The sequence below is a fragment of the Paramisgurnus dabryanus genome, chromosome 10, assembly GCF_030506205.2.
Source record: "Paramisgurnus dabryanus chromosome 10, PD_genome_1.1, whole genome shotgun sequence".
In the NCBI taxonomy this organism is placed as follows: Eukaryota; Metazoa; Chordata; class Actinopteri; order Cypriniformes; family Cobitidae; genus Paramisgurnus; species Paramisgurnus dabryanus.
The window spans coordinates 10334148-10360394 of NC_133346.1; the positions used below are offsets into that span (position 1 = coordinate 10334148).

General features: G+C 36.7%; 1 protein-coding gene across 3 annotated transcripts; it reads right to left on the reverse strand.

Moving 5' to 3' along the window:
* Positions 1–4028: 4028 nt before the first annotated feature.
* Positions 4029–25347, reverse strand: robo4 (roundabout, axon guidance receptor, homolog 4 (Drosophila)). Of its 3 annotated transcripts, none has more exons than XM_065259461.2 (19): positions 24938–25347; positions 20558–20881; positions 19348–19505; positions 18492–18612; positions 17829–17967; positions 16455–16582; positions 16186–16301; positions 14789–15020; positions 14340–14461; positions 12754–12925; positions 12158–12343; positions 11995–12037; positions 11794–11909; positions 11269–11589; positions 11085–11192; positions 10754–10892; positions 8432–8701; positions 8020–8360; positions 4029–4974 (listed from the first exon to the last, which is right to left on the reverse strand). In XM_065259461.2, the coding sequence occupies exons 1-19, from the start codon at positions 25155–25157 to the stop codon at positions 4745–4747; spliced, it is 3486 nt and encodes a 1161-aa protein (XP_065115533.1). In that variant the 5' UTR covers positions 25158–25347; the 3' UTR covers positions 4029–4744. The 3 variants fall into 3 exon arrangements, with proteins under 3 accessions (XP_065115533.1, XP_065115528.1, XP_065115537.1); XM_065259456.2 differs by having other exon boundaries at positions 4031–4977; positions 24938–25344; XM_065259465.2 differs by lacking the exon at positions 24938–25347 and adding an exon at positions 22631–22896 and having other exon boundaries at positions 4032–4977.
* Between the last annotated feature and the right edge of the window lie 900 nt (positions 25348–26247).

Genomic DNA, 26247 nt, shown 5'->3' on the forward strand with positions numbered 1-26247 from the left:
AGAAGGACCCTTGAGTTTAATCTTTCTCGGGGCAGATCTGGGTCACTGAGGTCCAACAGACGGCCGGATCCCATGGGGTCCGAGCAAAACACTCAGCAATTTCTCATCATCTCCACGAGCGTTCGCCTCTGTACCTCCAACTGGGCACGGGACCTCGGGGATGTCCACGCGACTGGATGCCGCTCCACACAGGGGCTTTAATTTAATTTAGTGTGTTGACAGATACGGATGAGAGAGATTATGACTCAGGTGTGGGGTATTAATGTCCATTTAGCAGATAATTTAGCTGTGTCTCAAGCATTACATTGGAGATGTGTCCCATGTGCTAACTAATCCTGGAAGGGTTGGATCAGACAGAACTCAGAAATGGGCTGACGGAAGTTGGGAGAGAAGTACGCATAGATTTTAATTTGTCTGCACACTTAAAAATAATGGTGCTAAAAGGGTTTTACACAGGTGCTACACAAAGCCAAATGCCAACGTTTCTTCAGCTTAACGCTTTTGTTGCTACGATACTTCCGTTTTGTTTATCAGTCGCTGATTTTACGATGCGCCGATTGGTTGGTGTTGTATTTGTCCCGCCCCTGTAGCTGTGTGACACAGCAACGTGATACTTCTTGTTTCCTTTTCTGTCCATATGTCCTACGAAAGAAGTCTTGTTTAATTCTAGGTTAAGGACCCTCGGTATACCGACCTCCGGAGGACGCGAAGGATGCAGCCTGCTGTAATAAGACACAGCTTATGTATAATATTTATTATGTTGTTAAGGGTGCTGTGTAGTGATTCACAGAATAATTGGGCAAAGCAATAGATGTCTCAAAATTTGAAGGCTGGATCCTTCAAAGGTCATGTCCTTCGAAGGCGAGGATCCAGCCTCCAAAGTCCACAAAGACCGCAGCCTTTGTGACCTTCGAAGCTATTGAACTATAGACGGTTTCATCGGACGCACGTGCGGTGACGCATTATGCGTCTGGATGGAAATTTACTTTCAGTTTCGCTATTTAGTCTGACTAGTTGCTAAACTAAACTCTTGAACAAATACCTCGTCAAAAATAAAAAATGTTTGGTTTCCTAGGTAATCTTGGTGTTGTTTATTTTGCTTGTTATATAAATTTATATTTTTTTATCAAAACTTACGTGTGTTCCACAAAAGCCGCTTGTTTATGTTGTTACTGCTGAAACCGTCTATAGTCAGTAGCTGTGTCACAATTCGAAGGCTGGATCTTTGGAAGATGCGTCTTTCGTAAGCTGCGTCCTCGCCTTCGAAGTACATGACACATTACACTGCAAAAAATGATTTTCAAGAAAAAATTATCTTAGTATTTTTGTCTTGTTTTCAGTAAAAATATCTAAAAATTCTTAAATTAACATGCTTTTTCTTGATGAGTAAAACTACCCAAGAAAATAATTCTAGTTTTTAGACCAAAAATATTACATTAAAGTGATTTTGTGCATAAAACAAGCCAAAAATCTGCCATTGGGGTAAGCAAATTGTTCTTGAACTTAGTGTTTAAGAAAAATTTTCAAGATTTTTTTGCTTGTTTTATGCACAAAATCACTTACATTTGATATTTTTTGGTCTAAAAACTAGACTTATTTTCTTGGGTAGTTTTGCTCATCAAGAAAAAGCATCTTAATTTAAGAATTTTTAGATATTTTTACTGAAAACAAGACAAAAATACTAAGAATTTTTTTTCTTGAAAACAATTTTTGCAGTGTATGCTTTTATTATAAACCCTTTCGATGCATGTGCAGCAAACATGCGTTTTGAAATGACACATGGTTCACATGACATATTTTGACATGACGAGCAACACACATGACACTCCGAACACATATTTTGAATGAATTATGAACCCGTATTATGTGTATACAGTTACATTAAAAAATTATATTTAAGAAAAAAAATTCTTAGTATTTTTGTCTTGTTTTCATTAAAAATATCTAAAAATTCTTAAATTAAGATGCTTTTTCTTGATGAGCAAAACGACCCAAGAAAATAAGTCTAGTTTTTAGACAAGCAAAAATATTTGCCAATGGGGTAAACAAAAAATCTTGAAAAATTTTCTTAAACACTAAATTCAAGTAAAATTCTAGAAAAATGTGCTTACCCCAATGGCAGATTTTTTTTGCTTGTTTTATGCACAAAATCACTTAAATGTGATATTTTTGGTCTAAAAACGTATTTTCTTGGGTCGTTTTGCTCATCAAGAAAAAGCATCTTAATTTAAGAATTTTTTGATATTTTTACTGAAAACAAGACAAAAATACTAAGAACATTTTTTTCTTAAAAATCATTTTTTGCAGTGTAGACTGTCCGTGACGTCTGAAGATACATTTTTAAGCCAATAGTAGGCGGTGCCTGCCGTCGCCATCTTGACCGCGCGTCATCACGAAAATGGGTAAAGAGGCGGGACGTGGGTGAAGCTGAGGTGACTGGTTGCTGAAACCACGCCCGCCTAGCTCAACTCTAGTGACAGCAGTGGCTGTTCAACGGTCACTTAAGTGGCCACGCCCTTAATTAAGCAGAACTTTAAGGCTTAATGTAATTTAAACGAATGAGTTACAAAAAATTCACCCCCGCACAGTACCAGGCTGTCAACATATTATTTTCTGCTCTAAAGATGGACGTTTTAACATAGGGGTCTATGGGAATTGACTCCCTTTTGGAGCCTGCCTCTAGTGGCCAGACGATGAATTGCAGCATAAATCACTTCCGTAATGGCTTCATCTGAGAGATCAGAAGTTTGCCCCTCGGATAAAAGAGACGCTATCATTCATAAAATTCTGTCACTCACACTGTAAAAAAATTCAGTAGAAATTGCAGCTGGGTTGCCGGTAATTTACCGTAGATTTAAATTTATGTTATTTACTGGCAAGAGTTTGTTCAAAGTTAAATGAACATTTACAAGTCTTTGTATTTACAGAGTAAAACTAAAAAAACAGCATCAAGCAAAACATTCTGGGAAACAAAATCTGAAGCAAAAAACAGAAAAAGGTTGATGATGAATTGTGGTTCCCAGAATGCTTTGCATGAGGCTGTAATTGTATTTATTCTGTAAAGATAAAGACTTGTTAATATTTAAAATTTATTTAACTTTGAACAAACTCTTGCCAGTAAATAACATAAATGTAAATCTACGGTAAATTACCGGCAACCCAGCTGCAATAACATTGTAATTTCTATGGAATTTTTTTACAGTGCACTTAAAAGTAAACTATGATTACACATGAGATTATGCGAGTATTTGGCAAACGTGAGCGTCTCTTTTATCATAAACCCTTTAGACGCGTCTGCAGCACACATGTATTTTGACATGACGCGTGATGCACATAGGTTCACATGACGTGCCGAACACATTTTGAAATGACGAGCCACACACAAGACGGGCTAAATACATGTTGTGACGAACTTCGCACCATGCACCCTCGAAAATGAAGTCAGGTATTGCTTAATGTTTATGGACAAACCAAGCGTTTTTCCCAAAGTTGAAAACTCTCGCCGACCAATAAAAAGTGCCTAACACTCAGTTTTGCACATAGAGGCATACGGATTTCTTTGAAAAAAGTTTGTAGATATAAAAATCTACTTCAATATTTAATTCCAAATATCAGTTACTACTAAAGAAAAACATACCATTAAAACAGTATCTGTGAGCACAGCCAAATATTTCTAAGAAGGAAATATGCAGTCAAAAGTATTGTTTCATGCAAAATAATCCTTGAGGACAAATGAGTGCTCTGCTGTGAAAAATGAAAGAACAGAAGAAGAAAGTAAGAGAATAGGGGGTAATAAGTTGATGCATTCATGTACTCTTGCATGGCAAAATGGGTCAAAGGATTACCAGCAGGCTTTAAAAAGATGCCTTTTTGGCCATAGACAAATTCAAAACTGTAGATCCTAAAAGTGTGTTTGTGTGCACATGCCTAAAAGTGTGTAATGTTTTGTGCCAAGCATATGGCCATGGGCTATAATCCCTCCACAGTCATGCCATGGTCACTTGTGCCTCCCGTGTGTGTGTGTGTGTGTGTGTACGTGTGTGTGTGTGTGTGTGTCCAGCGGGTATGTGATTTGGTTTTGCTTGCTTGCGGTGAGGATTAACGCTCGGGAGGACCGTACGTTCATCCGACAGACCTCTTGTGCTCCGAGATGGCCGGCCCCAAAAACAACAAACATGTCATGGTGAGTCTGAGAGATGTGTTCACACAACGCCATTACTAGGCTAAATCTTTTTTATTGTTTAAAATTAGTAAAAATATACGATTTTTGTTGAAAATAGATTTTTAGTAATGTGAGGAATATTCATGTGAAATGCAAATTAGGAAATTTAAGCTAAAAACAAGAAAATACAAAATAATTCAATGACAAAAAATGCCTAATTAATCTAAAAAAAAAAAAACTACGTTCCTGAGTAAATGCAAAATTAACTAATATAAAAGCAAACTATATTAAAAATTGCAAAACAAAAGATGCCTAACAAGAAAACATGTTGAATTATAAAATACAAAAAATATTTCCTGTGTACTTTAGATAACTCTTCATATAAAACGTATATGGTATTGTTTATTAAATAAAACTGGTTTATTTACATATCTTTGAATGCCAATATGAATTTCCTGTACAATTCTCTTTGTTATAATGTGTTCTTAAACCTAAGCGACCTTATTCCAAACCCAGGCCTGTCAAAACGAACGACTCCCGGCAGAATCCAGGGAAATGTCCAAAAGTCAACCTTTTGTCTAATCATCGTTGAGATGGGGTCTTGTTGCTGCTCTCCAGTTGTCCTCTCCAATGTTCAATGCCCGAGTGTCGAGATGTTGCGGTCCTCCTGGCATCTCTGGAGGCTCTTAGCTGTGCCTCCAACTCCTCCACCCATGTGGTGCTCCAGTCCCAGACAGGCATAGGCTCCACATCTCCGAAACAATCTCGAGGGGGGAACAGAGCGCTTAGAGGGGATGCCGGTGGAGAGAAATCTGCTGAAATGCACGATCACACACACAGCACAGAGTGAATGAACACATTTGTATGCATACACACACGTGCACATCGATGCATCCAAGTACAAAACACACAAAGAATAGCAAACCTAGTGTAAAGGCGCAAACATGCCTGCGTCAATACTGCCGTAATAATACAGAAAAATGTACAGAATATAACAAAAATCATTGCTTGAGCAATCAGTTATAATGTACTAGCCATTTAACCTTCACAGAGAAAGAGAGAGAACAAGAGAAACAATCAGTAAATGGAGAGAGAGAGAGAAAGAGAGAGAGAGAGCGAGTAAAGTCCCTGTAGGTTTCTTTTTTGAGAGCAGTGATTGATTTGGTCAAAACTTCAGAGAGGATTGTGGGGCGGCAGAGACAATTTGCAGACGGCCCCTTAAATCCCATTTCTTCTCATTGTATCAGAGTACCAGTGGCATTTTTCACTGTCTCATTGGGGATGTTAATACCACAGTGCATCCATTAGACCATGAAAATGTGATGCATTAGTAAATTAAACAATCAATTTTAATTGCTATAATGAGTTTATGTATTGTGTTTATTGCTTCTTTCTTTCAATTTTTTTCTGTTGTAAAAATGCGTACATATTTCCTCCAGCTACACTGAAGAAATGGTCAAAAAATTCTCCCTAGCTGTCACTGGGGCGGTAACCTTTCAAAACGTACACTTTTGCACCTACAGAGTTTATATTAGTAATGCAATGGTAAATATGGGTACCAAATGTACACATATCCCTACATAGTACATATTAAGATCTATTTAAAGGCTACAGCCCCGTGAAGCTTGGGACAGTGAATGTATTTGGGCATTTTATTGTGTTCGATATCAACGTTTTAAACCAAGGGACATTTGCAAATACACTGCAAAAAAGACTTTCTTACTTAGCATTTTTGTCTTGTTTTCAATAAATATATATAAAAAAATCTTAAAACAAGATGCATTGTTTTGATGAGCAAAATGACATCTAGTCTAGAAAATAAGTCTAGTTTTTACACAAAAAAATATACAATTTAAGTGAATTTGTGCTTAAAACAAGCAAATAAATATCTGCCAGTGGGATGAGAGAAAAAATCTTAAAATAAGTTAACTTTTATATTAAACACTTAATTCAAGGAAAATTTTTTCACCCCATTGGCAGATATTTTTGCTTGTTTTAATTGTATATTGTTTGTTTAAAAACCAGACACTTTTTTACGTCATTTTACTTGATTTAAGATTTTTCTACTATATATTTACTGAAAACAAGACAAAAATACTAAATAAGAAAGTAATTTTTTGCAGTGTATTTGCAAATGTCCCTTGGTTTGAAATGACACTATACAGTACTTAGGTCATTTTGCTCATCAAAAAAAAAAAAAAAAAAAAATTAATTTAAGTAATTTTTTGCAGTGTACATTCATGCATTTAGCAGGCACTTTAATACATAGCTACCAATAAATACAATTTATTTAAACTAACTTTTATTTGACCACTTAAATATTTTGCTTGCCATTTATTCATTTTAATTTTCTTACTCGTTCCTCGTTCGTTTGACATTTTTACTATAAAATGTTCATGTGTTGTGTAAGAGTCGCTAAGTTTTGAGGCCATTGTATTCATCTTTGGATATTTTTGTTGTGATTTGAATCTGTCTAAAAATAATGTAATCAAAATAACCACTGCAAATTTTCAAGGGGAAATATTTACTCCTGATGGAAGTGGAGGTTGTGATTTGTTTGCAATACAAATGAGGCAAAATAAAGTGTTACACACATGCAGAGCAGGGAAAACAGTGTTTGATAGTAATGAAGTGAGAAAAGCTGGTTAACGGCACAGAAAAGGTAAATGAGTGCAGGATCTGCCACACTTGAGGATCTTAAGTGCATGATCAGACTCCTCCACCTAGTGGCCATTCTTGGAAACTGCAGCAGTACTTGCTGTTAAAGAAATAGTTTATTTAACCCCTTCAAACCTGATTATTCATTATATGTATATACATTATATGTAATCAGTATGCCTTATTTTGATTGGTTGATCAGCATTTTTATTGGTTTAAACTACAAAATATGTGATGCCCATGCAAGTGGACACAGGGTCTGAAGGGGTTAAAACTCATCATTGGCAGGGAAGCATTTTCTCTTATAGGGCACATATCGTGAAAATCTGACTTTTTCCATGTCTAAGTGCTATAATTGTGTCCCCAGTGCTTCTATCAACCTAGAAAATGTGGAAAAGATCAAGCCAATAACTTAGTTTTGGTAAAAAAAAAAAAACTTAGTTTTCGTAAACCATTCTCTGCAAGCATGTGAAAAAATAGCTCATTGAAATTTGGCTCCCCTTGTGATGTCAGAAGGGGATAATACCGCATCTTAATCTGCACTATCCAACCACTGCACTGCCATTTAGTGCAAAGATCAGCTCATTTGCATTTTAAAGGACACACCCAAAACGGCACATTTTGCTCACACCTACAAAGTGGCAATTATAACATGCTTAATAAATTTTATTATCTATATGGTATTTTGAGCTAAAACTTCACATACGTACTCTAGGAACACCAAAGATTTATTTTACATCTTAAACATATCTTGTAAAATGTCCCCTTTAATTAAGTGGGTTTGGCTAGAAGGGATACAGCAAATGCCAAAAACTTGCAAGATGTTGGGTTAAGGGTTTGGGGCTAGGATTAAGATAAAAACAGCGGTTCTTGCTAGTTGGGATACTGCTACGGCCTAAATCCCGTGAATTGTAATGTAGAGTTTAGCATTTGGAAAAAAAAAAATCCAGTGAGTTTTCACAAGATTTCTGCGTTTGCTGTATCCCTTCTTGCCACAATTATGGTAAGTTCAGATATGGCGGCACGTCAATAACTTTAAATCTCTTTGGTTGTCACGTGTTTGTGGATGTCTGGGATGGCATGAGGTCAAGTAAATTATGAGAAAATGTTTATACTTGGATTAACTACACCTTTAATAAGTGATGCTATTAGATCTCAAACTTAACTTTAGAGAAAAAGCACAGTTTTAGTCTTCTTACCTGATAACGTACCGCTCATGGATTCCGCCGTCATAGCCAGGACACGGGCGAAGTTTGCATCATTTATGAACGAGCAGTCGGATGAGCTGATGATGCTGGTTCGAGCACTCGTCAAGTTGCTCTCAGACACCGAGCCCCATCCGTTCCACAGCGAGCCCTCCCATTCGCTACAACAGGAGGAGGGCGTGCTCCTAAGCGTGGCTCGCCTGAGCCCTGTCGGTTGAGACTCCTGCTCCTCATCCATGTCTCTGATCTCCCGGTCAGCGGGCCCGTAGATGTAGCCCAACGTGGGAGTTGGAGAAAATGGGCGAGAGATCGATGGTGAACTCTGATAGGAAGTGCTAAAAGAGACATAGACATGAGCCTTTGTTTCGTCACAGAAGCATTCCTAGAGGATAGTGCATGATCTTACGTTTGTCCTTGTGGTTTAGGGCTGATCTCCATGTACTGCGTGTGGCCCTGGGTACTGAGTGTGGTGTCTTGGTAGTCATCTGCGGACAGACAGAAAGAAGCTGTGGAGAGGTGGCTGTACGAGGGACTCGGCTGGCTTGGACATCCAGCGGATGAGCTGTGGTGAGATGGACAGCCTGTGGTGGCCCCAGAAGGTCCCTGAAGTCCAGAAGCGGCACATACGGACTGCTGAGAGCCGACGTCTACTGTCAGCTTAGTGGATCTGGTTGACCTGAGGGATGAAATGGATAAGAAAGTTAAATATTGACAGTTTTACCTTTCAGATACACAATGGTAGGAGTTAACCTCTGAACAGTGGTAAGTTTATGTCTATACCTTAATAGATTTGTGTCAGACAGACATTCACAATAGATTTTATGACTTTGACAGTTCTCTGTATTGGTAGTGATGTGTCCCCTACTAGCCACATGATGCCTGTCAACCTTGTCCGTACTGACAGCTTTTAAAGCACACTTACAGACCCCCTAATAGATACCGTGGGCCATTTCCTCTCTATCTGCCTGTCCATTACAGTTGAGCTACAGGCTAAATTGGATTTCTGTCTTTTAGTTTCAAAGAAACGGTAGTGGACTTGTCTTCTCACACTATAATGATAGAGTATTGTTATAGACACCATCATTACAGGTCTGTGAGGGCACAACCTTAAAACATCTGTGAGAAATAGACAGAGCTGAGTGACAGTGGTGATTCTAGGAGAAACACTGAGGTTGATTCACAGTTCAAAAGATCACAGATACGATCCTGACTTAACACACATGCAATAAAATGGCCAGGTTAAAGCACCAAAAGAGCAGATATTGGATTTTTAGGCCACATCCACACGGAGCCAGTGCTTCCCATATCCAACAATTTCTTTTAATCCAATCTTTTTCGTTGTTCCAAGAAATGTGTTAATGTGTGAACAAACCCATACTGCAAAAAATGAATTAGCAAATATAAAAAAAATATATTTGCTCAAATATATGTTGAAATATGGTTACAAAAATTTATTTTTTCACCAATATATTTTTTGGCCATTTTTTGTATATTTAAAAATATATATATATTTTAAAGCATTTATATTCACGTCGCATAGGAAGAAAAACTCTGTAACCTGTAAACATAACAGTTTTGAAAAGATGCAAAAATATACTTATAATTTTAGATTTTATAAATAAGTATACATTTTATACCTTTATATTTATAAAAAAAAAATTTGCCTTATGGGTTGAAAAATAAGAAATGTATTTGTTGCACCTGAAATACATTTTGAAATATATGCTCATATATGAAAATTAAAACAAATATATTTTCAAAGTCAAAAATATTTTTTAATTAAGCTTCAAAATGTATTTAGCATATATTTACAATATATTTTGGGCCGAAATATATTAGAATATATTTTTTAATTATATTTCAAAATATACAAAAAATGGCAAAAAAATATATTCGCTAATATATATTTTGGAATATGTTTACAAAAATATATTTTTCACCAATATATTTTTGGGGCATTTTTTGTATATTTTGAAATATATTTTCAATAAATTGTAAAGCATTAAAAAAAATATTTAGCCCTCCATATATTCACGTCATATTGGAAGAAAAACTTTGTTTATGTTACGAACCTATAAAAGTTTTAAAAAGTTTTAAATTAAATATATTCTCATTTAAATAAATAAAATTTACTTGTATTTATCATATATTTAAAATATATTCAGGCGAAAAAGTATTTTTTGCCAAATGGGATGTAATATTTGAAATGTATTTGCTTCCCCTTGAAATATATTTTGAAATATATATTGACATATAAAGGTTAAAACTAAATAAAAATTATATTCAATTAAGCATAACTTTCTACACAATGTATTTAGCATATATTTAAAATATATTTTGGGCCAGGGAAATGGGCTTAAGGGGTGTGTCGTACTGGAGACGTGTGTGTCATCATAAAACATTTAAGCATCCACTGATTCAAAAACAGTAAAAACACTCTATGTTTTGATCATCATCGTTTACAAAAAAAAAAACAGTTATCTCAGTTATTAAATTTTTGCTCAAAATTTTGTCTTTTTAAAGAAACCTACCTACATTAAGAGGTGATAAAAAAACAAATGAATATAGGATGAAAATTTTTTTTCTGTTTTTGATATAATTCTCCTCATTCTTATTATACTGTTTTATACGGTATGCATCCCTAAACATGTTCACTCTAAATGAACTTTCTATTAAATCAGAGGTCTTAAGAATAGAGATCTGTAACTGAATTTAGATTCGTCCTCACTCGTCCTCTGAGCTGATGCTGTAGTTGTCCTCTATGGGAAGGGGTGGAGGGCTTGGTAACATATCCACCAACTGTAGTGAGGCAGAGTAATGCAGGATCCGTGGAGAGCTCACAGGTTTCACAGGCTCTGAGACACCACCTGAAGGTACAAACAACAGCTTAACAACCCAAGTCTAAAATCAGAGCAAGCAAACTGCAAAAGCACATAAAAAATCCTTGAATCAGTGATGGGTTTGATAATTTTTTACTGACATTAGACATATCACGATAACATTAATCTCGAAACATCTTCAAAGCTTCATATTGAATTCAAGACTTAAACAGCAGGTACCTGCTGGGTTCTGTCTGAATTTCTGCTGACGGTTGCTTGGAGGGGTGCGTACAGTCAGAGCTTGTTGATGCATTGGCATTAAAGGGGCGCTTTTTACTGCATGCAGATCTGAGAGTGTACAAAAGCATGTCTTATCTTATAGCTTGTTAAAATGAAAGTATGAATGACTTATTAAGAACCTCACCTCGCTTAAAATTTTTCTCCCATGATTCTTTAAGCACCCCCATACTGGGCTGGGCCGGGAGGGCACGTTTCCAAGGCAACGCCTGCACTTCCCGTACCACGGCGGTCTTGACGATGGGTTCGGTGATGCGAACGGTCTCAGAATTATGTAGCTGAGAGCTGCCGTGGGACATTCTGGGACAGCGGCCCGGACTATTAAACGTCTTCAGTCCATTACCACTAAGATCCACATAAAAGGTGCCATAGACTCCACAATTGTCCGGTACGATGGGTACGGCTGTCCGGAGGGGGTTGGAGTCTTTGTTAGCTGTGATGGGCAGAGCTGTCGGCATAGATGTAAAAATCAGACTGATTTGATGTGTGTGCCAAGATGTCAATGAAAGGGTTGACAGATATTTTTTGAAGGTTCTCTTGAGGACATATCAGTCAGCCAGAGAGATGATGAGATGCATGTTGATGAGATGAAGACAAGGGATTACTTTGCATAGGAGGCTTTGACTATATTTTGATGCGAGCTGTTACTCACTAGTTCTCCGGAGGCCAGGGTTATCCTGGTTCGGGGTCCAAAGGTCCTGCTTGGACTCGTTTCTGGGGTTCGGCCTCCATCCACCAGAGATCCATGGAGAATCTGGTGCTGCCATTCTGCAAAGAAAAAAAGTTGTCACGGTAACATGCATGAACCAAAGGTAATTTCTGGTCTGTATTATATATATTATATATATCATACCTGTGTTTGATGATGAGATCTTCATTTTCCAGTCTGTACAAACCTATAAATTGAAGTGATAATGATGACTAAAATAAAAATTAGAGTAAAGATTTATCTATATAATGATTCAATTATTATTGTGGGTAGTAATTAAGGTTTAAAGAGCTGCTTTATAGATTACCTGAGCTTTTGCCTCCCTGCTTTGCAGATCTGACATGTCTTCTGTATAGAAACATGGCCGTGACCATCAAAATACACCACAGGAGGGTGCAGATGCTACCAATGAATACTGGCTCTTTAATCACGGCAAGGAAATGAGACATACTCAGCATGCCTGTTTCGTATGGTGTCGCCTCCTGCCTCGACTCTAGGAAAAAAAAGTAAATATCACTTTAAAAGTCTGTTTAATAGATCTGTGTTTTTAATAAAATATATTTAAAAAAAAATTATTGAATGCATAGTATTTTTAAAAAGTAAAATAAAAAATTATGTCATATTATAATAAAAAAAGTAGGTTTTATATACAGTGTGATGATCTTATATACATCCTTTAACAAAACAATGTGATGACATGATAAAATTAACATAGTTAACCTTTAATAATTTATTTATTTTTGTGCCTAGGCAAAAGGTCTGATCATTTAGAAATGCTTCTATCCAAAGTCACTTACAGTGCATTCAATCTATACATTTTATCAATATGTTTGTTGCCTTGGAATCGAATGCTAATGCAATGCTTTACCAATTGAGACTATAGCTCAATCCTACCGCATTTACCTATGATCAGTTTATATGGGTCACTCTGACGCCCAACTCCTGCCCCATTAACAGCAGCCACAGTGATCCAGTAGAGTCTGTCAGGCTGCAGCAGACTGATCTCAGTACTGTGTGTGCCACTGTCCACTGTCCAGTTTAATGACTTGAGCTCTTCAGACTCCACACACCACACCTGTCACAAAGAGATGTTAAGATAGTGAAACATTAGGTTTCTAATGAAATAAGTCAATATGTTATCACAATTACATTTTCGTCAATTTCAAAATTTTAAACATATGTGACCCAGTCTGTGAAAACCCAGCTAAAGTCATTGTTTTGTGATTTAATGTTTTCTACATAAAATCATCATTTGTAATGTAAAGAGCATTCTGTAAAATATAAATTATTATTAATATATAAATATAAAATTTGATATATTTAATATCTACTAAATAAGGTCATGTTAATGATTATTGAAATCAATACTTACACAATGAGACTTTAGCCATACAGAATAGCATTCTTTAAAGGGACACTATATATTGTCATATTCCAGCTCCTCTAGAGTTAAACATTTGATTTTTACCATTTTGGAATCCAATCAGGAGATCTCCGGGTCTGGCGGTTCCACTTTTAGCATAGCTTAGCATTATCCATTGAATCTGAATAGACCATTAGCATCGTGCTAAAAATAACCAAAGAGTCTCAAAATTTTTCCTATTTAAACCTTGACTCTTCTGTAGTTACATCATGTACTAAGACCGACAGAAAATTAAAAGCTGTGATTTTCTAGGCAGACATAGCTTCGGTTACTTTCAATGGCAGGGGACTATTATCGGGCAGTGCGTAATATCACTACGCCTGCTGCAGCCATGTTACAGCAGCAAAGTCCTTGATTATTACGCCAGAATGAGTATAGTCCTAACCATAAGTGTCTAGAAAATCGCAACTTTAATTTTTCTGTCTTAGTACACAATGTAACTACAGAAGAGTAAAGTTTTAAATAGGAAACATAATGAAACTCTTTGGGTTTTTTTTAGCGCCATGCTAATGGTCTAATCAGATTCAACAGATTGTGCTAAGCTATGCTAAAAGTGTTAGCGCCAGACCCAGAGATCAGCTGAATGGATTTCAAAACGGTAAGAATCAAATCTTTAACTCTAGGGGAGTGTCCCTTTAACACTTTTTCTAGGATTTTCTAGGCACATATGGCTAGAAACTATACTCTCATTCTGGCGTAAAAATCAAGCACTTGCTGCTGTAACATGGCTTCAGGGGGCACAATGATATTACGTAGTGCCTAAAAATAGTCCCCTTAGTAACTTTAAATGGCAGGGGACTATTTCTTCGGGCACTGCGTAATATCGGATGAATGGATTCCAAAACGATAAAAATCAAATGTAAAGAAATGTAAAAATCAAACTCTAGGGGAGCTGGAAAATAAGCATATTTTAAAAAAAGTGGAGTGTCACTTTAAAATTAAAAGATTATTAGCATCATGAGAAACATTTCAGTCAAGTGTTTTTGAACTTCTGAACCATACTGTATTAGAGTAAAAAAACCTTTTTTGTTGTCTCCTTAAAACATTATTAAGATGTCAGAAATACCTGATATCCATGAATAATCCCATTGTGAGCCTCATGAGGTGGAGGCTGCCAGCTTAAATAGACGGTGTCATTACGGTCAGTGGGCATTGTTATGGAGACATCCTGAGGTGGTGCGCTGGGAACTGACAACAGAGGATATAGTTACTCTATCCTGAGTTACAGCATGCACTCATCTTAGCTACACAGTAATCTGTAAAGTCCACGAAATACAAAGCTGTTACAGAGATCAAAATTGTGCCCTGGAGCAGGGCACCTTATGTTCCTGCTTGCTTTAAAGAGTTTATAAAAACATCTGGGACTAGATAAGACCGGCTTGGACTATGACAGGTCATGGGTATGATTCTTACGGACTGGATAAAAGCACCTGTTATTGCATACAATTTATAAGATGTGTGCAGGTTTAAGCCATTTTAATTTGGTTTTAATGTTTCTGCAGTGCAAATTCTCACCCGTTTCTGGCACTCGTAAGTGTCTGGTATTGCTCTCCCTGCCGTACAGACTGCTGCCGTAGGGTCTGACTTTAAACTCGTACTTATAGCCTCTCTTCAGAGGTCCCACGTGAGTGTGAAGGGTGGGCTGAGGAACCCTTTGAGCTGTCCAGTCTGAGCTGGCAGGCAGAAGAGATCGATAGAGAATCTCAAAGCCTTCAAGATAGTGAGGCTGTGAAACAGAGGTCTGCAGCTGTAAACAGAAAAACCACAGGAGAGCATTCCCATCAGGTCCCGTATAGAAGAGCAGATGGTTGTGCAGGAGCAGATGTCTATATAAACACGGCTCTAATCCAAAACTTAGTGAGCTTAAAAAGACGATGATGCATATTTTAACTGAAATAAAACTTGTCACAAAAGTGAGTGATTAGAAACACTTGCATGACATTACAGAGATAACTCTGATTATTAGCACAAAACTCCTATGACATTAACTATTGGATGAAAGAATTTGCCTTTAATAGATTACATTGAATATTTATATTTTTTAAATACTTGCTTATCTCGACCCTGTCTGCTAAGATAAATTTACTGAGCTCAGTGAGATTGCTTTATTCAGTGTGGAAATATGCTGTGCTGCTTTAAAATAAAAATAGTATGAAGTATAAATTACTGTCTGGAATGAATACGAGGAGCTCAGATGCAATTAAATGAAGAGACATTTCAATTAATAACTAATAGCCTTTTCATTGCCATTAAAGTGAAAATACTGAACACAAGAGCAGTGGCGGCCGATGACTTCTTTTTTTGAGGGCGCTCGATGCGAAGTTCGTCACAACATGTATGTAGCCCGTCATGTGTGTGGTTCGTAATTTTAAAATATGTGTTCTGCGCATCGAGCGATCCTGTGTGCATCACGTGTCTTGTCAAAATAAGTGCCTGCTGCAGATGCGTCTAAAGGGTTTATGATAAAAGAGACACACTCGGGTTTGCCAGATACTCACATAATCTCATGCGTAATCAGAGTTTACTGTTAAGGGAATGTCTTGCGTGTATTTTGTAAACGTGAGCGTCTCTTTTATCATAAACAGTTTTGATGTGTGTGCAGCAGGCTCTTATTTTGACAAAACACGTGATGCACATGGTTCACATGACGCAACAAACAGATATTTTGAAAACACACGCAACACACATGAGACTCCGAACACATATTTTCAATTTGCGCCCCTCGGATGAGCAGTCACGAGCCGCCACTGCATAACAGCCTGACATAATCATAAGAGGAAGAAAAATGACAGACGAACATTTTGCATCTGAAATGTTGTCTTCACTAAATTTCGGAGCAATTATATATACTATATAAATGTAAAAATACAAAAAAACAGTAGTGCATGATAGTCAGAAATGAACTGCATTACCCTCCACATGACTTGAGACATATTTGAAGCCGTACTCAGAACTGTGACATTATCCAGACTGACACGTAAGGCAGACAGCTCCCTGTGTAGATCTCTCAGTCTAGTGCTGCCCACATCTGTAATATATACTGGTTAGACATCAATGACTTCAAATGGGTGAGTGGAATACAAATGGCAAGCTAGCAAGTGGGGTGATGTTTAAAGAGTCAATCGTAAAATATTCATTATAGGAATGAAGTGATTGACTGTTAATGAACACACGTTCTTACCCTCTACGAATAGTTGTGCGCTGGCCACAGACACCCCAAGCTTATTTTTTGCACTGCAGGTGTATCTTCCCATATCCTGTGCCGTCACATAGTGAATTTGAAGACTGTGGTCTGGGTTGATTAAATATCTGGCGATTATTACAATGAAATAATTAGAGATGGGAATAATGAGAAATTGATGATTCTGGTTTCATTTTCATTTAACTTTTATGTTAATGGAATTATGTTAAGTAATTTTAAAACATTAATGGAACCAAACGTGATGAAAATCATTAATTCCAATATTTTTAGGAAAATGTAACAGGCTCTGAATACATGATCCTATATGTGACACAAGACCACAAAACCAGTTTTAAGTCGCGTGGGTATAGCAATAGCCAATAATACATTGTGTGGGTCAAAATAATGTTGATATTAAAGGTGCAGTGTGTAATTTTTAGAAGGATCTCTTGACAGAAATGCAAAATAATATACAAAACTGTATTATCAGGGGTGTATAAAGACCTTTCATAATGAACAGTTATGTGTTTATTACCTTAGAACGAGACCTTTTTATCTACATACACCGAGGGTCCCCTTACATGGAAGTCGCCATTTTGTGCCGCCATTTTTCTACAGAAGCCCTAAATGGACAATTTTTTTTACTAAGTTGTCTCCGACTATGAGATGTTTGTCCGGTGGCGGCTACCGTAGCGTATCTATGTGTTTCAAAAGCGAAGAGTGAGAAGTGGATTAAGCCGTTGGTTGCAATTTGCAACCTCACCACTAGATGCCGCTAAAATTTACACACTGCACCTTTAATTAAAGACCATGTTCCATTAAGATATTGTGTACATTTCCTACCATATATATATATAAATCTATTTATAATTAGTAATATGTGTTGCTAAGGAATTTATTTGGACAACTTTAAAGGTGATTTTCTCAATATTTAGATTTAGATTTACAAAAGTTGTATCTCGTATCCAATTGTTGTCCTAACCTAACAAACCATACATCAATGGAGAGCTTATTATCAGCTTTTATGTGATGTATAAATTTCAATAAAAATAATTACCTATAGGCTATGACTGGTTTTGTCACATATTAGAAATGACTTCACTCTATAAAACAATGTTGGGTTTTAACCCATTTTCTAGGTTTCTAGTCAATATTTTACGCAACCATGGGTTAAAAAAATGTTTTAGATCATATTTTTTATTATTATATTATTTTTAAGCATTTAATAACCAATATTAAAGGAGTAATGCATAACAGGGCTTTTGTATTTGCATGTGTATGTATCTCAATATGAAATAATGCAGTCTTAACACGCTCCAAATCCTAAAGTTAAGATGAGCAATTAAAGTAAACAAGACTCTGTATTTATCTGACCTGCCATTGGGTAAAGGTCCTTGCTCTCGTCTCCATTCCACAGAGGGCATGGGGTCTCCATAAGCCTCGCAGAAAAACTGTGCCGACTCCCCGAGCTGCACTGACACGTCCTCTGGTTTTTGCAATAACACCGGCTTGGCTGAGGAAGAAGGTCACATTTGTAAGTTTTCCTCCTTAGTGGCTGATTTATAAAGAGCAATTTTGGAGTTAATGTCTGCGAAATCCAGGCTTAAGTCTCATGATCTAATTTTGAGATAAAGAGCATCAACGTTTGATTTTAGTCATTGATTTTACTTTAATTTCACTCTTTGACATGACCTTACTCAGTCAATTTTAAAGATATCAATGTTATATATTTCACTGAATGCTCTTTACATTACGTAGGATGATGTTATATAAAAAGCAGTAAATCAATAAATATGACTTAAGCTGATTTTTCACAGGTTGGTCACATATAGTGGACTACAACGTTAAACTCTTATAATTTATATAATTTGCCAGAACCGCTACATTCTAAAGGCTAAGTCTCATTATATTACATTTTTTAGTTTTGCACAGGTCTACAAGGTAGTTTACGAAAGGCACTCTATAAAAAGATGAGGCAGATTGTTTTAAAAGTTGATATACATTAGCTTAATATGTCTAAGCAGAGTAAAATCTCACCTAAAACAGACAGCCGGGCCGCCCTGCTCTCTCTCACACCAACTGTGTTTGAGGCGATACAGCTATAAACACCAGAGTCATTCTTGTGTGCTGGAGCAATGATCAGTTTACCATTCAGTTCCTACACAACACAAACAGAGAGAGATAAACAGTAAATAATCATACAAGCACAAAAACATAGTTTGGACTCATAAGGCATTGGTGGTCTGTTGATACTATTCTCTTACTGTGTTATACTGCCCTCTATAGATGCATTCAGGGAAGGGTTCTGGAAAAGGATCTTAATTATATACATCTAATCTAGTAGTGCAACTGGTAGAGCATTGCCTGACCAGCGCAAAGCTCATAGGTTCTATTCCAGGAAATAAACATGCTTATAAAATATATATCTTATATGCAATGTAAATCGGTTTGGATTTAAGTGTTTGCATTAATGCAAATGCAGACACTTCTCACATTTTCCATTGTTGGGACAAACAGATCAACTTTATGCTTAAGGTTACGTCAGTGTTACTTTGTTTGAGCTCGTCTGCACTCTGGATAAAGTGTTTCCTTAATGTGTAAATAAAAGTTACTCTTAAACTCTTAAAAATAAAGGTGTTACAAAAGTTTCTATGTCAATGTCACTTTTTTCTTGCCTTTCAATAGTCTAAAGACCCTTTTTCCACTACAAAGAACATTTTGGGAAACAAAACGTTTTTTTAGGAAGTGTGAAATAAATATGACACACTTTAACTTTTAAAGACAAATTTAACCCAAAGACTGAAATGTTATTTGATTAACATTTAAAGAATATGATAAATCTTTTTGTTTTAGTCTAAATCACAAACTCTTAAACACAATGTTTGGCACTTACAGTGTAATGTTCATTTGTGCTGTTAATGAGAATCCCATCTTTCCTCCAGGTGATGTTAGGTTCAGGATGTCCTACAGGTGGGCTGCAGTTCATCACAGCTACCTCACCAACCTCCACTTCTACATCACTGGGCTGGATGCGAAACTCCTCCCTAAGAGCTGGAAATCATGCACATGGTGGACATTAGTCTAATATTCTAATGATAGGTGTAAAACAGTTAAGTATTTTTACTTTGTAAATTTAATTTATATACATTTTTCAAGTAGCTGTACTTTACTTTCTGTGTATTTTTCTTTACTACATTCTTAATTTCATACTTTTTACTTCACTATATTTTATATTACATTTCATTTAATGTTTAATCACAGTTAAAATCTATTTCTTTCTTACTTTTACTCAAGCAAAAGTTTTATATGACTATAAGAAAGTACTGATTTTTTAATGAACTAAGTATTAAAGGTAACTAATACTTAGTATTTATGTAACATGTATTTATAAAATGTAAAAGGTTTGCCAAAGAAAAAAGTATAAAATTATAAATACTTGAAAAATGTACAGTAAAAATAATTCACTACTTTACGCCTCTGGTATCAGCCCCTTTTTCTCCCATAAAACCCATATTGGCTACTCGTCACTTGTGTTTTCTTTCAATGTTTCAGCAGCCTAATATAAATGAAAATCTAATAATGCATAATAGTGTAAAAGTGTTTATGACTTAAATCCATCAGTCAATGATATCAGATATCCACAAATCTCTTAGTTTTGATCTTTTTTCCCAAACTACTTCCTCAATTCTTAGAAAATAAAGTCCATTGCCAGCTTGACTGACGTAGCTCCTCTTTGTGTCCCAAATTATCTAGCAGTAAATCATAGCAAACAAACCCCAAATTCATTGTGTGCAACAATTGCTGGACATGTCTCAATTAGGTCCTGTGGAATGCAGAGTAAACTGACCCGTTCAGGATTCTGTTTGTTTCACAAACACAGCGCCTTGTCAAAGCTCAATTATTCAACTGTTTGTTTCACAGAAGAAGCCAAACTTTGACATCTGATCTCCAGTAATCTCACTGACCATCTTAATGAGCTTCCTCATCCCCCTTGAGGATTTAAGTAGCTCTTGGTGGGCAAACTCAAATAGCTACTGTGCATAGACATTCGTAACCATTAAACTAGATTATTATTCACTTCATGCTTGTGTCATGATTCAAACCTGCTATATGAAGAGAAGCATTTCTACTGGTCGCCACTCCGGCGTTGTTCCGGGCGACGCAGGCGTACACGGCTTCATGAGACTGACTCTTCCGGCCGGAGACCACGCTGACGAAAAACAAACTTCCTTCTGGTAAAACGATAGGCCTTGACTCCAAATCCATCCTATCAGTGTCGAGTGGCAGGCCGTTTCTAAGCCACTGGATGGTGGGCTCAGGGTTGCCCTCCGCCCTGCAGGACAGCGTGGCCGGGCTGCCCGCCCTGACCACTACATCAGAAGGATGATGGACAATACGGGGGAGATTGTTATCAATGAGCCTGGAACCTGAAGGGAAGAATGAGGACTACTGTAAAAACCATGTTGGTACTGTAACTTGATGGTAAAAAGGTCATCATACAATATAGAGTACATTTAAAGGAAAACACCACAGTTTTTCAATATTTTACTATGTTCTTACCTCAACTTAGACAAATTAATACATACCTATCTTTTTTTAATGCGTGTACTTTTAATCTTTGCACAGTGCCTCGTGAATGTGTTAGCATTTAGCCTAGCCCCATTCATTCCTATGGCTCCAAACAGGGATGCATTTAGATGCCACAAACACTTCCATGTTTTCCCTATTTAAAGACTGTTACATGAGTAGTTACAGAAGTAAATATGGTGGCACAAAATAAAACTTTTGTTTGGAGCCATAGGAATGAATGGGGCTAGGCTAAATGCTAACATTTTTAAGAAGCGCTGTACAAAGATTAAAAGTGCACGTATTGAAAAAAGATAGGTATGTATTCATTAGTCTAAGCTGAGGTAAGAACATAGTAAAATATTGAAAAACGGCGATGTTTTCCTATAAAAACAACAGAAACTAACCAAAGTGCTCTTCAGCATAGCCAAACAACAGTAACTTCCAATAAACAAATACAGTTTTGTTTAAGATAGTCAGTACTGACCCAGTACATTGGATGACCTGTCAACAAGTAAGGGAAACACATTTCCTCTACGAAACGGAAATAGAGTCGAGCGGGGGGCTGTTTTTCTCGCTGTGAGAGAAACAAAGGACCACCACTCACAAACAGAGTCATGCAGCAACAGGACATCCGTCACCTGTGCATCAAGTGTAGCAATGGCCCTCTCCTATTATTGGCCAACTCACAATGTCTTACAATGTCTCTTTGTGCTCTCACCCCAAAACATGCCAATCACATGTGCATGAGAGGGTCTCTCTGAAACAAATAAACACACTTGATGGGGTCTTACAACAAGTCCTTGCGTTCTGTTTAATTTAAATGTTCTTTAATGTAGAACGCTAAATTGTGTTTGGAAACAGAAAAGTCTGTTTTGAATTGGGGTAAGTCAAGGTGAACTGTACAATGGAGAATTTGAGTGCTACATTCTTGGCAAAAGATGTGCTTTACTATTAAAAGTTCCTATTGTCTCTGATGGGGCAGTTTCCTGAGAAAAAGGAAACCAAAGGTCTGCAGTCCTGCTATGTCATTTCACTGTAAAAGAATTTGGGGGAGCAATGCAAGTATGTAAAAAAACAATAACAGTATATTGTGACTTTACACATGGTGTTATAAGTCAATAATAGACACTTAACTATGGTTAAAAAGTTGACTTGTGCATAAACATGTAGGCTATCCAGCATGGATGGATTTCGTTTATCCATAAGGTCACTTGGAGGGTTGTGGATAACTAGTTAGTGCTCTACACAAGCATTATAGTTTTCTTAAAGTCGGTTTAGAAGCAGTTCATACATTTTTAAACGAATGAACTTCTGAAACATAATGACAAATTATTTAAGTATTTTTTTTTTATTTTGAGACAAGATAGCCTACAAATCTTAAAAAAGTAAATTTATCTTTCCGTAATGTGGTCAGTAATTTTAAACTAACACACATTAAAACTAAAACACATGAAAAACGGAAATAAGGAAATAAAACTGCGACATAATTTAAAAAACAAAGTATGGCTACTTTTTACACAATGATACACAATTTATAATTCTTCCGTTCAAGAGTTATATTAAAACAAATTTAATAATAATACAAAACAGTCTGGTTTTGTACTTACCTTGAATATTATAAATAATCCAAAAACTCCAATAAATCCTGAGAAAAAGTCTCCTCATTTTAACGTTACGTGTCAGGTGGCAAATTTAATCCGTTAAAAAAAACCGCATCGCTATTCGATCAAATTACTATCTCGACCATAAATTATCCACTTTATAGGCCTAAACAATCAGTTATTCATACGCAAACCGTGAAAATTTGGGTTCCTGGCGTATTTTCATGTTAAAACAGTCATCTCTCTCTATCAATCTCTCCCTCCCTCTGGTTTCTGTCAGTAAATCAGTTGAAGAAAGCGCCATCCGGATCTGGCGCCTCCCTGCTGACTGGGACCGTGAGCCGCGAGCTGATGACACGCGCATCCGATGACTGACGGTCAATTACTTACACAATCAATGATAAACTAAAGCTTAATTATTATGTTTATCTGTTTGTGTGGACACATAATTGCAAAATCGAGTTGATTTGCCTAGTAATTATCATTTTGCCAAAAACCAAATTTAAGTATGAGGTTTGTAGCATCAAAGTTTAATATCAGCTGATTATTTTCAATATTTGACATGGTTTTACTCAGTCAATATTAAAAATATCAAGGTTATAATTTCACTAAATGTTCTAAGAATGATTTTATGTAGGGAACAGTAATTTTTTACAACACAATAACAAAAGATTGTGCAGGCAGGATTTAAGATCAAATTCATCACATTGATATTCCAAAATAAATCAGTTTCCCCAAATTGTTCTTGCATTTACAAAAATAGCATACAAATAAATATTTTTTCAAACAATTACTGTTAAAGATCAAAGTGAATGAAAATATCTCACTTAGTCATTTGGTCATCACAAACTTTTACTGTTGATTCATAAACATTTTACCTAAGCAGGACAAAACAATTAAAAGTTACAATACAACAAAAGACATAAAAAAAATCAAAGAGCATTTAGAGTGAATCAAAAAGTACTTAAAGTTAAGCACAGCTGTAACTAAACACTAAGGGGTAAAACACTTGCTAATTCCAATTGCAATTAAGTTTGTGTATACAGGTATATGGTCCCCAAGGGGCATGAGAGAGCGAGCGAGCGAGGGAGAGAGAGAGAGAAACAGAGGGAATCAGAAAATAAAAGGAGAGGCGGCAGTTCATTTTCTCGAAAGCCACATATAAATAAAGTGTTGTTTAGAGAACTGTCCATTGTGTGTCCTAAAAGAGCAGGGCACACTGATGGACACATATATTGATCCAAAGAGCACTGCCTGGATGGCCTGTGGATTATCCAGCATTCAGTGACTAACAAAAGCTACTGAAGAAATGTGAGACTGCATACCACAACACTGAATTAAAGGTCCACAGTAACTTCACTGCATGATGTAATCATAAATAAATCCGCTTGAATTCTTTCACAATGATGGAAAAATATTTAAGTAAAATAAATGTTAAAGTAGGCCTATGTCTTTCAACAAATAACAAGTGGTCAAAATGTGTAATTTATTATAAGGACTATACTTTAAAGTATGCTGCTCAGACATAAAATGTAGTATTTATGTCCTTGAATATTGGGATTTTAAAGATTATATAAGATTAGTAAGATTTACAAAATTATAAAAATAGGATTTTATAAAATTATAAAAATATATTTTTTTATCTGTTGTTTTACAAAAATAAATAGCAAAACATTTTACACTTGTTTCCTGTGCTTTTGTTTTGATTGAAAGTTTTAAAACAACTAAGCACAGGACCAAGGTTAGAAAAGAAAGAGGAAATGTCTTTTAAAACAGTTTTTCCTGTACTTACGAATTATTTTTGTTTTAAAATACAAATATTTCCACTACCATCAACAGTTTAACAATTCAGCCCCACATCACAAATAATTTAATTTACTCAAATTACTTTCTTCCTAAAATTTAATACAAATTACACAAACTTATTTTCTTGAAACTGTTAAACTTACTTAAATATGTTACTGTCGCAGTTACATAAAAATCCCTTGTGTGTAAATTTAAATCTTTTGTGTCCATAAGTAAACAATCACAAAGTGAAAAACTTTATCAAGTTATCACTGTCTATCTGATTTCATGCTTTGGATGCTTTCACGCCGATACGCTGAGAGACGGTGATATCTAAAAATTTGCATTTTTCACCATTACATTGTAAACAAAAATATTAAAGTATACAATAAACTTTAAAGACATACTTTACACACTGTTTCTTAACCTGGTTTATAAAAAAAATCCCAAGGATTTTTCATTGTGCATACCGGTATTCCAAAACCCAGTTATATTCCACATATCGAATGAAAATATCCATTAGTTTACCTTTCCTCCGATGGGCCCTGTCCCTGTGTGATGCCCAATGATGTGCCAGGTGATGGCGAAAGTGCCCTCTCCCCCCTGACCTTTCTGACCTCTGTTCCATTTGCGTCCTCTGTGCCAGCTGTTCATCAGGTGGGCATGCGCACTGGCACTGACACTTGCCTGACGCCTCAGTCCAGGTACACAGCCACGCCACCCAGAGCATCCATGCCGACACCTGCATCTTCGGTCGAAAACTCCTCTCCTTCGCTACACTAACGCTCCATCCCAACTGGATGAACAACCCTTCTCCCCGAACGTCTCGGTGCTAAATATTTTGGAGATTGTTATAGGGGATGTTTTTTCTTTATATTCCACAAATGCTTTGTATTTACATTCCCTCCCTCTTTTTCTTGCGGCCTCGCAACTCGCTCTCTCCCTCTCCCTCCTCTTTCTCGCCTCTCTTGTCTCTTTTGGGAAAGAAGTTGGCGGAAACAATGATTGAAAAACAAGTTTCAGGCCCCATGCTGGGAGCGCAGGAGAGGGGAACGGGTACCGTCTCCTCCAACAACATCTGTGTCATTCGTTCTGCACGTCGCAAAGACAGAAAACAAGGCTGGGACCATAAGGGGAGGGGCGGAAAGAGATCTCCCATACCGAAAGGATCAGTTCCATTAATCAAGTGTCTGCTAGTGTCGACTGATCAAATCCTTTGGAATGACAAACTTTTTCACACTTTAAACATCAAACAGCCAAAAACTCATTGCACGACTGCTATTGGCCCATGCCACAAAAGGGCAAGTAGACACCCTTCATTCCTGCATGAAGTTACTCTCTCAAAAGCATTAGAGAGGGAGTGTTTTCAAACAAAACTGACCCTCTCCAATGGCTTCGGCTGCTTGTTGGCCATGAAAGGAAAAGCTTTTGTGTAGGGGGATTCACACTTTCCCGACACAATTTTCTGGTTCATAAGCAGAGGAGAGGTGAGCGGACCGAATTGCTAATGCAACTGGAACGTTGTCATTTGTCGAAGTAAAGACGTTTAGCCTGGAAGTGGAAATCATTTCGATTTTCACACTTAAACATTTCAATTATCTACCAACAGGAACACAGGAGAGTTTAGAGAGCAGCAAATGGGACGGAGAGGCACGGGGCCTTTCTTATCCATTGTCGGTACTGTAAAAACTTTCACGAAGCAAAACGAAAGAGAAATTTGTAGTTGCTTTGTGCACAGTATGTGCTTCACTCATCACAGCGGTTGAATCAAACGGGACAGGGAAAGCAATTTATCTCATGCCGACCGGTCTTGTGTTCAACTCACCAGTCCTGCTGGT

Bases quoted from the DNA above. Each gene is read 5' to 3' on its own strand.
- robo4 (XM_065259456.2), bottom strand. From the start codon at position 25,157: ATGCAGGTGTCGGCATGGATGCTCTGGGTGGCGTGGCTGTGTACCTGG. The intron at 19,506-20,557 runs GTTTGAATCATG...CATGATTTCCAG, and splicing joins TGCTTCTCTTCATATAGCAG to CTCTTAGGGAGGAGTTTCGC. The intron at 12,038-12,157 runs GTAATCTATAAA...TTCAATTTATAG, and splicing joins GCAGGGAGGCAAAAGCTCAG to GTTTGTACAGACTGGAAAAT.